The sequence below is a fragment of the Clupea harengus genome, chromosome 10 (assembly GCF_900700415.2).
Source record: "Clupea harengus chromosome 10, Ch_v2.0.2, whole genome shotgun sequence".
Lineage (NCBI taxonomy): Eukaryota > Metazoa > Chordata > Actinopteri > Clupeiformes > Clupeidae > Clupea > Clupea harengus.
The window spans coordinates 25807251-25819750 of record NC_045161.1 but is presented as its reverse complement, the minus strand read 5'-3'; the positions used below and the strand labels follow the sequence as shown (position 1 = coordinate 25819750).

Sequence of the window (12500 nt, the reverse complement as noted above, 5' to 3'; positions counted from 1 at the left end):
ATTAGCCGAGGCGATGAAAATCCAGTTTCGCTACCCGGAGAAACAGTTTTTTTCTCTCCCTCCTCTCTCTCTCTCTCTCTGTCTCTCTCTCTCTATCTATCTTTTCCTTTTCACTCTGGGAAAAGTTTGGGTTTGTTTTTGACTGGCTTCATCCAAAGCCAGTGCGCAGCTGATAACATTTAAACACCCTCCTGAATCGGAGAGATATCCCTCTAATTCCCATCAACTTTAATTGGGGTTGTATGCTTTGTTTTCGAGCGTGGAATGGCAGATGTTAGGCCACAGCTTACAAACCCAAGCCTCCGATCCAAAGCCTTCCTCCTGCAGTGACACGCTGCACGCATCTGTTAGCCCACATAGACACTGACTGGTTTGGAGCCGCTCCACATCTGGATCTGAAGCCACCGATTCCCTGCGTCTACGGGGGTCAAATGAGGTTAAGAAGCAGCCGATGTTTGGGGGAAGTCGATGTGGAAGTTTTTAGTGAGTTGAGTTTTAGTGGAAAAATGGAGCTCCATATGTTGCTTCATCGCGTATGCTCCTGTTGATCCTTACCACCCGCAAGCACGCACGCACACACACGCGCACACACACACCTCACTTAGTCAACCATTCATATTCACAACATTATGCCTTCTCATGTTGACAGACAGGCACACAAACTCTCTGGTCCATCTGCCGGGCGGTGAGTGTGTCTGGGTAGTGTGTGTGTGTGTGTGTGTGTGTGTGTGTGTGTGTGTGTGTGTGTGTGTGTGTGTGTCTGGGTAGTGTGTGAGTGTGAGTGTGTCTGGGTAGTGTGTGTGTGTGTGTGTGTGTGTGTGAGTGTGTGTGTGTCTGGGTAGTGTGTGTGTGTGTGTGTGCGTGTGTGTGCGTGTGTGCAATTGTGTGTTCAGGGAATGAATGAATGAATGGCCGTCTCAGTGGCAGCTGACAGCCTGTCTAAAGCAGCTGGCTCTGTCAGAGCGCTCCGGTTGCGCTGTGTGTGTGTGTGTGTGTGTGTGTGTGTGTGTGTTTTTTTTTCTCTCCTAAAGACAACACAGCGACAGACTCCACAATCAGCTTTGCTCTGATCCCGGCGTGCCCTCGGCAGAAGCCTGGATGCAGAGTTATTTATGACACCTGTCTGAGGCTCCAGCAAGGGAGGGAAATGGCCACGTGCACCACACAACCACACACACACCATAGTTAACACTAAATAGCCCCTCACCCAGCAGGAGCTGCTCTACACCGCAGATGGAGAGAGATAGAGAGAAAGAGATAGAGAGAAAATGATAGAGAGAGAGGACAGCAACAGAAAGAGAGAGAGATAGAGAGAGAAAAAGAGCAAGACAGAGAGAGAAAGAGAGAGAGATAGAGAGGACAGCGACAGAAAGAAAGAGATAGAGAGAAATATAGAGAGATAGAGAGAAAGAGAGAGAGAAACACAAGTATAGAGAGAAGGTGGAGAATGACAGAAATGGAAAAAGCTAGAAAAAAGAGAAGTGAAAATGACAGAGACAGAGAGAAACAGGGAGGAAGAAAAGGGGTGTGGGTGTGTGTGTGTGTGTGTGTGTGTGTGTGTGTGTGTGTGTGTGTGTGGGGTGTTCCCATTCGCCGTATGATGACCTAATCTTAGGAGGGACATTAAGACGTGATTCCATCTCCTGCAAAGGCTGATTAGCACCTGTTGTCTTCCCAGCGCGTACATTAGCACTGAAGGGGGGAAATTAATAGTTTTGCACTTCCCGTCTCTAAATGTCATTGCTGGATGGTTTCTGCCTTTTCACATTTTATTTTCCACACACACACGCACACACAGACACACACACACACACACACACACACACACACACACACACACACACACACGGTCCTTCAGTTTTCTGTGTTTCAGCAAAAGGGACCCAAAGCAGGTACGACAAAGCTGGCGAGTCCCCGGTGAGCAATACCATGATGGGCTGGGGATGATATCTCTGATGCCTGGCTACCTGAGCGCAAAACACAGGCGAAGGCGCTTTCGCTCCGGGAGGAAAAACTAAAATAGGCGACAGACTGCAAGTTCAGCAGGAGGGCAAGCCCAACACGAGGCCCAAGCCTGAGCCTAGAGCCTGGAGCTGCTGCTGTTGGCTGGGGTAAAGTTTCCCCTCATCAGTGACCGTCTCCCAAGGTAGAGATGGCCAGGCAAACTGGGCATGAATGTTTAAATATACCATTCCAGCTCTATTAAATCTGTGCAACACACACACAAGAGTAATCACTGGCTACCCTCAATGGACTCCAGGCAGGCCTGCATTATAAATATAGAGAGCATGCAGCCGAAGGGGGAGAAGTACACTTAGCCACGGCAGGATATCCTTTTTTTTAGAGACTCTCAGGTAAATCATGCTCACAATTAATGGAACAATGGCCACCGCTGAAAATGAGGACTAGGGAACATTAAGCCAGAAATAGCTGCTGTTGGTATTGAAGTAAAGCGTGTATTTAATTGAATGCGCTGGAGTTCCATCTTAAAACGTCCCTGGGGTACAGTGGACTGCAGACGACCATCATTATTCACATTGAAAAAGAGAAAGAGTTTGAAAAATTAGGAAAAAAGAAAGCGAGAAAGCGAGAGAGAGAGGGAGAAAGAGAGAGTTAGAGAGATAGAGAGAGAGAGATAGAGAGAGAGAGAGAGAGAGAGAGAGAGAAAGAGGGAGAGAGAGAGAGAGAGAGTAAGTAAAGCAAGAGTTGGAAAGTATGCCGGTTTATCCCTGTAAACAGTGACTGAGGAACCCACTTATTTCCATTTCGCTCCCAAGGTCTCCAAGGTGGTTATTCTTTTTGTTTCTTCTATTATTTACTCCGTTCATTTTAGCGAATCCCTAATTCATGACTCCTTGGTCGGGCCAGTCTTTGCTTTATTTTTAATCAATTAAATCCACTTCATTTAGGAGCATTTACCCCAAGAGTGATTGCTGATGACTACATTAAGCCTGGGCTAATTTCAAAGCCGATAAGGGCTTTCTATATGCAAACGGCAGCTCACTTATTTGTCAGAGTTAAAGATCTAACAAGCCGTGTGGATCTGGAATGGCTCCAGTCTCTAATGGAGGCATTATGAACCTTTAATTTCAAGCTCTGACGCTTCGAGAGACGTCCGACGTGATGAGCCAATAGGCTGTGTGTGTGTCTCTGCGCGTCTGAGAGAGAAAGGGAGGGAGAGAGAGGGAGAGAAAGGGAGAGAGAGAGAATTTCTGTTTTATGAGTGCACATTTGCATGTGTGTGTATGTGTGTGTAAGAGTGCATGTGTGTGTATGTGTGTGTAAGAGTGCATGTGTGTGTAAGAGTGCATGTGTGTGTGTGTAAGAGTGCATGTGTGTGTAAGAGTGCATGTGTGTGTATGTGTGTGTAAGAGTGCATGTGTGTGTGTATAAGAGTGCATGTGTGTGTAAGAGTGCATGTGTGTGTGTGTGTGTGTGTGTGTGTGTGTGTGATAGAGCCTGTTGACTAGACACACTGATCACTAGCTGTTAGTTCGGCTCCTGTTAGCAGTGGTGATTTTACTTATCTCCTCCTGAACATCCTCTTTCTTCCCCCCTTTAAAAAAAGAACAAAAAATCTCCATGTTTCCTCGAGGCATAACGCTTTCATCAGCTCTCACCGACAGGCTGACTCATTAAAACAAAACAAATGAATTTCACCTGCTGTACTTGCATTCAATAACCGCTCTTTTAGGAAGACTCTAATGGAGGCTGGTGTTCAGCTGTTGTGCAACAGTAGGCACACTACACTACCTCCACCTGGTCTTCCCCCAGTAATCTAAAGTGGAAGGCAAAGGACACACACTTAGCAGAGGCTTTCATCCACAGCATCTTCTTACAGTTGTCTCTGTCATGTTTAGAGGACAGTGACTCTTGAGGTCTAGTTTATGATGCAGCATCTTTCCTCACAAATCCAGGGAAGAAAGGGGGTGAAGATTGTATGTGTGTGTGTGTGTGTGTGTGTGTGTGTGTGTGTGTGTGTGTGTGTGTGTGTGTGTGTGTATGTATGTGTGTGTATGTATGTATATGGAGGAAGGGATTGGGAGAAAAACAAGAAAATGCCACAAAAATAAGGAAGTAAGCAGAAGTAAGTTGGTGGAGGTGAAGCTTTGTAATTAATGTGACTCGCTTCCCCTCCCCTGGTGGTAAACAGAACGCCCATCTGTCCCGCTTTATCCCCTCAGAAATGTACCACTTTAAATGGAAATGACTTCCCTTTGTAGGACATCAACAAGCAAGAATCCCTCACTGGCTTCCTTACAGTAGGTAAGTGCAGTGCCATAATATTCTTTAGGAAGGCAGCGAAACTCATGCATTCTTTAGCAGGATGCTCTCTTGCAGAGGCCGCCGTGGCACGCCATGTTCTGACTGGCTGGCGGGTTAAGACCACAAAGCTGGAACTAACAATAAACCGTGGCAAATTGTAATGTACGACACACAAAGACCAGAGGAAATGTTGATTTGAGGAGAGCCTGTGGATTAAGCTGGGAGTAGCTTCTGCAGGCTCTCCTATAAGGAGGGTGGGGTGGGGTGGGGTGGGGTGGGGCGGGGGTTACTCTTGCCGTGGAGTTTAACAGGATGCAGCAGAGCACATGAGTAGTAGGCGAGGGAGGGGGGTGTACAAAAACAAACAAACAAATGAACAAAAAATATATGTATCTTTCTTGGGGAGCTGATGATTCAGCTTTCCTTTCCACAGGCCTTAACTTCACACATCCAAATGGCCCTGAGACAGGAGCCAGAACCCGCCCAGAACCGGCCCTGATCCGGCCCTGAGGCAGCTCCTACTATAAAGTCCTCATAAGCAAGTCTCGCCACTTGGCAAGTCATCTTGGCAACGCCCCCGGGCAGCTTCTTTCCTTATAATGTCTCTGGCTACTACCAGCTCTCCTAGCTCATAGTATGAGACAGGACAGAGAGAGAGAGAAGAGAGAGAGAGAGAGAGAGAGAGAGAGAGAGAGGAGAGCAAGAGAGAGCGAGTGAGAGAGAGAGAGCAAGAGAAAGAGAGAGCGAGAGAAAGAGAGAGCGAGTGAGTGAGAGAGACAGAGCTAGAGAGAGAGAGAGCAAGAGAAAGCGAGTGAGAGAGAGAGAGCAAGAGAAGAGGAGCGAGTGAGAGAGAGGAGAGAGAGAGCAAGGAGAAAGAGAGAGCGAGAGAAAGAGAGAGCGAGTGAGAGAGAGAGAGAGAGCAAGAGAGAGCGAGAGAAAGAGAGAGCGAGTGAGAGAGAGAGCAGAGAAAGAAGAAGCGATGATGAGAGAGAGAGAGCGAGCTAGAGAGAGAAAGCTAGAGGCAAGAGAGGGAGCCCACTGGTCTCCTCTCAGATGGATAAGTGGCATTAGTTTAGTGGAAATGGCTCATACTTTACGTTTTTGTATGCACAGTAACCGCCAGTAACCGCTTCATGACGGATTAACCCCTGTGAGCTCTAGTCAGGGTCATTTCAGTTTCAGTCTTGGCCATCATAACAGGGAGCCATCCATGCTTTTATGTTTTAGTTTTCAAGGCAGATTGGTTTATCCAGATATGCCATCCCTTGTTGCTGTTGGCAGGGGGGGGGGGATGGAGGCTAACTCAGTGCCTACCTCATACTCCTGAGAGAAACGCAGGCTGTCATTGGCCTTCAGTCTGTCGATGTGGTCGGCCAGGTCTGAGGTGGATATGGGTGGGTGCTCCCTCATTCCTAGGACAGAGAAAAGGATGTTGGAAACGGTTCAAACAACAACAGGTGCTACTGCTGCAGCAAAAACAACAGTGGGCGCAAATACACACGCACACATACAGATAAACAACACAAATGGATACACACACACACACACACACACACACAGGTGTATGCTAACTGCTACTTTCAAACACTGACAACAATGATGGGCCACAGGATGACGCAGATGCTTGTGAAAAAGCTTTGCGCCTGGTGAGTGAAACAGTCAGACATGAAAAAGAACAAGAGAAACAGGGAGAGAAAGAGAGAGAGAGAGAGAGAGAAAGAGAAACAGAGACAGATGGAAGAGGAAAATGAATTCTGACACAGCCATGTAACACCATGCTGTGTCGGCACACAATCGGTGAGGTGGGTGAGCGTAGGCGCATGGTCATTGGCTGGTGGTTTGGAGCCAGTGGTGCAGCAGGAGAGAACGGGGAGGGAGAGGTCTGTGGGGCTGACTTTCCCCACCCCGAAACATTGCGATTCATTACGTTATTCGCCATAACCCATACCCAAGCCCTTAAATTTCATTGCAGTTTCTCAAAGATGTCAGAAAAGCTTTTAAAAAATGGCATCAATGGGGTTTTTATTAGATCTGATCTATCACAGCACCGCCTCCCTCCTCGTCCTCCCACTCGCTCTCTCACAACCATCCAGCTCGCTTCTGGAATGTTCTCGCCGATGAGAGCTCAGACGCAGCCTGTGGAGAGGAGGTGGTGGTGAGGGGGTACGGTGAGGGAGAGATGGAGGTGGTTGAGGTAGCGGGCAGCCCCGTGTGTGTGTGTGTGTGTGTCTGCTGTAGCGTGACTCAAACTGCACAGTTGATGGTGCAGTTGGGTGGTTCGGCTTGGCATGAAGGGGCGGAGAGGGAGGTGCCCTCATGACATTCCAGAGAGGAGAGAGAGTGATATAGAGGGGGAGAGAGAGAGATAATAGAGTGATACAGAGGGGGAGGGAGAGAGAGAGAGAGAGAGGGGGAGAGAGAGAGAGGAGAACGAAAGAGAGAAAAAGAGAGAGGAAAAAGAGAGAGACAAGAGAGGGGGGAAAAGGGTCATTTCAACCATTTTTTATTTGTATTTCTATTGTCTTTTGCTTGACATCACATTAACATGAAAAAATGCACTTCAGAGTGCAGACAGAAATCAATGCCTTTGGATGAAACACTCATCTTCTGTCTGTGATTATTTTTCCGTCAGCGTGTCAACACAGAACTGTGGAATAAGAAATGACCCTTCAGAAAAGAAAAGAAAAGAAAAGAGAGAAAGCAGGGATACTGAAGAGACGAGGGTGGAAAGAAAGAGCGAGAGAGAGCGAGAGAGAGAGAGAGAGAGAGAGAGAGAGAGAGAGAGAGGGGGGAAAACTGGTGAATGAAAAGAGCACAGAGAAAGAAAGAGGAGGTCTGGAAACTAACTTGGAGTGTTCGGGCAGGTGGGGGCGCTGGAACCTGCGGAGAGAAGACGGGGGCAGGGCCGTTACCAAAACAAAAAAAAGAAACAAATAAATAACTAATGGGAAACCGAGCGCTAGCCTAAACAGTAGCGCCCCCAGTGCAGAGAAGGAACACAAGGGCAGGAATCGATAGAGCGACACTCAGAAAAGAAGGGGGCTGAGAGGAGAGAGAGAGAAATGCAGAGACGAGGACATGGACAAGAGGCTTAAGGGCCGAGATTTGCTGGTCTGTCTGGAGCGTAAGAGTACTTATTCCTGCCCTTGAATCATCTGTGTCTCCAAAACACTAGCAATTCTGTAGCAACTCCCCCAGCGCCCCTGAGACTGGGCAAATAAAACTTCTGTAGTCTGGCTCAGAAAGGCTCCAGGGCAAATATATGCATGAGTGTCTCACGGTCATCTTTTGGTTTTGTATTTTATTTGTATTTGATTTAAAGTTACGGATGCTGCAGAGAGGGTGTGTGTGTGTGTGTGTGTGTGTGTGTGTGTGTGTGTGTGTGTGTGTGTGTGTGTGTGTGTGAGAGTCTATGTGAATGGTGTTTCCTGGGACCTTGGAATCTATTACATCTATTTATATCAACACATCAGGAAAACATTTATGCAAATCTCTCCTACACCTTCCACCAAAGGTGAGCAGAGTGGAGGCACAAGGTTTTCAAGGGAGATTTAGCTTTTGAAACACCCACAGAAAGTGAGAGAGAGTTGGTGAGAGAGAGTGAGTGAGGGAGAGAGAGAGAGAGACAGTGAAAGAGATGGGGGGAGAGAGAGAGAGAGAGAGAGAGAGAGAGAGAGAGGGGGAGATGTAGGTCGAAAGAAGGAATCCAAGAGAGAAAGACGTGGTGCGGGCGGGAGAGATCAAGAGAGCGAGCGAGCGAGCGAAAAAGAGATAAAGAGGCTCTCCCCAGTGACTCAACCCAACTTAATTCCTCTGCAGAGTTCAAAGCCCATTCTCTTCACAATGAGTTTCTTTAATTAACCAGTTGGGGTTTTTCATCCTGAAAAAACCTGTTGAGAACGGGTGACTTATGGTTCACATCCGCCCAGAGTCCTTCAGGCGGGAATGAGGACGGAGCTGACTAATGCTCTATCTCCATGTTAAAAAGGCCAAATGTAGCACCTTGTCCACCTTCTGGATGCTTCTAAATGGCACAATCATTACTCTGTCTGAGACTAGCCTTTCAAGACAGTGGAACATGGGTGGGGAAATAAAGTCAGACTCGTGGTGTTGTGAGAAATGTGAGAGAAAAAAGGTGTTTCTGAAACCCACGTCTCACTCTCAGAGCGCGGTACAATCCAATATATATCGCTAAGCGCCTCGACCACGCGCGGAGCGGAGCGAAAGCCCAACGCTGATATTGGAGCGCCGCTGACTGACACCCAGCTAATTGAAAGTCGTTTTTCATTTTGGGATGGTCAGTCCGGAGGGCTGCTCTCCCGCTCATTTGGACTCATTTGGCCGAGCCGAAACAGGTTTCTTAATTACACAGACAAGTGGAAGCCTGTGCAGATCCACACCACTGCGGAGGGAGTATATTACAGGCAATTTCACCTCTGTACAGAACAGACCTCTACTGATATTGGGAGGAACGCACAGGGGGACGTGACTAAGATAAATAAACCACACAAACATATAAGATCCAAGATATAAGATATCTAGAAACCAGTCATCGGACAACAATGAACACGACTGTGGAAGAAACTCTTATCTGGTGTGTGTTTAACACGTTCGTTACACATGTGCGTGTGTAAATGTATTCATGTTCAACAGCGAAAATAAAATCACATCCACGGAACTGTTATTTTTCCTCTCTATGTAAATAGTGCAGCATTTAATGTATACATATACATATATAGAAATCCATGGCCTTTCCGTGAGGCTGAGAACATGTGGGCTAATGACCGCACACCCTGCTGCCAACCTCTAAAGAGGACACGGCTGTGCTCCAGAGCCTTTCAGCATCTGTTCTGACCTCTGTGCTCATATGCACCGTCCGTCTGCACACCCACTAGGATGTATATGTCACTGACTGGGTGGCTCGCTGAATAATGCTCCCCGATGAAGCTCGCCGGAGCCACAGGGCGAACGCCGCTGCTGTAAACGGCTTCCTCTCTGCGTGCGCGATCGCACCCGGCTGTAAATATGGAGATGTCCTCACACCCGTGACCTGGCTTTCCTGAGCGCAGGCGGCAGGCGGGGAGAGAGAGAGAGAGAGAGAGAGACAGAGAGAGACAGACAGAGAGAGAGAGAGACAGAGAGAGAGAGAGACAGACAGAGAGAGAGACCTGGTTTGGCAACCGCAGTAAAAGGATGATGAATGCGACCCGGGGCGTTGTGTGCGGCTTGCTGAAGGTCAAGCCGTGATTAGGGGTCAGAAGAGCGGCAAGCATCCGCCCGTTTCGTTAACGGCGGGTGAGGGGAAGGCGAGGCGAGGCGAGGCGAGGGCCGCTGTCCACGAGGATCGAGAGGGCCTAGTGCATGACAGAGCCTGCATGAGTGTGCTCATATTCTCACTCTTCAGAGGTGCTGCTGTTTGTTATTAGGCTGCAGAGGGAGAACCAGCAGGAGGCTACCTTTAGCACCACAGGTATGGGTCGAAGTCCTACGGCTTCATTCTCCTAGCCAGCGCAGTTTGAGACAATAACTGAAAGGCTGGGGTTTTTTTGAGAGAGAGGGAGTTTGCAAAGAAAACAAGTGTGTGTATGCCAGAGAAAGAGAGCGCACAAGAGAATTGTGTGTGTTTGTGTGAAAGAGACAGAGAGAGCGAGACAGTTTTTAAAGAAAGAGATAATTTGTGTGTGCCAGACATAGGGAGAGCCCAAGGGAATGTGTGTGTGTGTGTGTGTGTGTGTGTGTGTATGTGTTTTGTTTGAGTGTGTGCTGCAGTACCTTGTGTCTGGTAGTTGAGTCTCCTCATCTCCACAGGGTCGGAGGAATGAGCCAGCAGACAGTCCTTCACCCCAGCAGTGTGCTCGTCTTTGGTTGAAGGAGACGTCCGCTTCCTGAGAGCCACACAAACACGCAGACATCATGAGAACCGAAAACACACACACACACGCGCGCGCGCGCGTCCACACAGGGAAACACAAACATGCAAACACACACAAATAATAAAAAGCACACTCACACACAAACACAAAACAGCACATGATGCATAAACAAACACAAACACATTTGAGATGAGTGGTTAGTTTACTGTTGTCAGTGCTGAAACGGATGAAAGGCAGAAAAGTCTGCAGTCTAGACACAAGCCAGTCACCCTTACACTGACGCTTAGTCGCTGAGTCTCTGCATGCACACATGAGTGTGGTAATTACACATTCATGTGTGTGTGAGTGTGTGTGTGTGTGTGTGTGTGTGCATGGGTAAAAAAAGTGCCTCTTCACTTCTCACAGCAGGAGGTAAAGTGGCGACGCAGCTTCTTGAGTTCCGCTCTTTCCAAAAACCTTTAATTTCCAGGCAACCAAAAGAGTGCAAACAAACAGCCTGTGCAATTAGCAGCTCATCCAGGTGACAGCCAGGCTGTCTAATTACGGCAGCCAGGCCCAAACCTCTGTTGCTGCTACGCTAACACCTCCCAGAGAAGCAGCTGTTAGCAGCCGCTACGCTAACGCCTCCCAGAGAAGCAGCTGTTAGCAGCCGCTACGCTAACGCCTCCCAGACAACCAGTTGGCAGGCGCTGCGCTAGCAAACCTCTTTGACCAGCAGCACTAAGCACATCTGGGAAAAGGCAAAGGTGTAAAAAGTGTGTGTGTGTGTGTGTGTGTGTGTGTGTGTGTGTGTGGGGGGGGGTTCATAGAACGACTAAATATGGTGCGTGGGTGTGAATGTGTGAGTTTACTTGTTGAATATGAATATGTCCACAGTGCCAGGTGTTTGTGAGATTTGAGAAGCTATGGTTTGAGATAGCTTATCGCTGAGACCCTCCCGTACCACAGCCTGGAATGGACAATATGATGCAGCAAACATCATCAACCAACACACTGACATAAAGACACACAAACATCAACGACACACACGAGGCCCTAGTTTGAGGGTGATAACATGATAGTTACATTTGGATACGAGCAATGTGCATCCAAATTCTACTATCTAGCACACACATGATGTTTCACCCTGTATTAGCACCTGATGCCATTCTACCACCCTCAAAGTGTGGCTATCACACACACGCACACGCACACGCACACGCACACACAGTGACATCTAAACACAGCCCATTATAGAGAGGAGGGAGCGGGAGCGGGAGCGGGAGCGGGTGCGTGACAGAGCCACCGCACACAATGACATGATCAATGGCATCAGACAGACACAGAGCCCTCTTCTGCGCCTGCAGGAGGCTGACAGTGAGGGACAAGTCGGAGGCGGAGGGGCCACCGACGCTCACACAACGCACAGCGGGGACGCAGAAGCAGCAAAACAGCACAGACACATAGAGAGATAGAGAGAGAGAGAGAGAGAGAGAGAGAGAGGGAGGGAGAGAGGGAGGGAGAGAGAACACATTACCCACCTTTCCTGTTTGCTGTGTCCACAGGAAGAAAAAAAAACAGGTGCGCAGCAGAGAGAGAGAGAGAGAGAGAGAGAGAGAGAGGGAGAGGGAGAGAGAGGTAAAGTTGAGAGAGGTAGATATATAGAGGTAGGAGGAAGAAAAAGGGACAGAGAGAGAGAGAGAAAGAGAGAGAAAGGAGACAGGTGAAGTGGAGAAAGGAAGACAGACAGGCAGAGGAGGAGAAAGAGAGAGAGAGAGAGGTAGGGTGGGAGAGAAAGGGAGAGAAAGAAGATTAAATTATAGTCTGTCAGCAAGCACAGATGCCACCCTGCATCCCCCTCCCAAGTCCGTGTGGAGGACAGTAACAGCACCTGACTTACGAGCTCTTTACTTACCGACACCCCCTCCACCACCCCCCACCCCTTCCCCTGTTCCTTCTCTCTTCCTCGCCTCCTTTCCCTCAGCCTGCGGTTCTATTCAGATGTCTGCGCTGACATTTCGAAAATGAGTTTTTCCTCTGAAGGCCCCAGATCTAAATCCCTGCTGCTGTGATAATCTTAAACAATTTTTTTAATTTTTTTATTATAATACCAATTTGTCCCCCTCTTCACAAGGCTTCCCTCCTTTACAAGCAGAAACGAGGGGTGAGGAGGGCCGCGCCTCGGGCAGGGCAAACGGTAGGGAAGAGGGGGAGGGGGGGGGGGGGGGCACAGATTTACTCTGTCTTTCGGGGGCTGCTACAGCATCCTCCTCATCACCAGAGTCGTTAGCGGAGAGTTGAAGGGGCTGATGGGTTTCAGAGGTGATGCTGTGGGTGCAGATTTCAGAGCAGGTGAATCCAGGTCACTGGCGCTGGGTTTGC

At 48.5% G+C, this 12500-nt stretch overlaps 1 protein-coding gene across 9 annotated transcripts in view; it reads right to left on the bottom strand.

Annotated features, from left to right (window-relative positions):
• Positions 1–12500, bottom strand: part of ptprfa (protein tyrosine phosphatase receptor type Fa) — a 173457-nt gene that overhangs the window by 20993 nt on the left and 139964 nt on the right. For 5 of the 9 annotated variants that reach the window (XM_031574577.2, XM_031574578.2, XM_031574581.2 and 2 more), the window contains 2 exons: positions 10039–10151; positions 5581–5678 (listed from right to left, as the gene is read on the bottom strand). In XM_031574577.2, the coding sequence (XP_031430437.1) occupies positions 5581–5678; positions 10039–10151 (211 nt within the window). Of the gene's footprint in view, positions 1–5580; positions 5679–7113; positions 7147–10038; positions 10152–11659; positions 11672–12500 lie in introns of all 9 variants that reach the window. The other 4 variants (XM_031574575.2, XM_031574583.2, XM_031574574.2 and 1 more) reach the window with 3 other exon arrangements.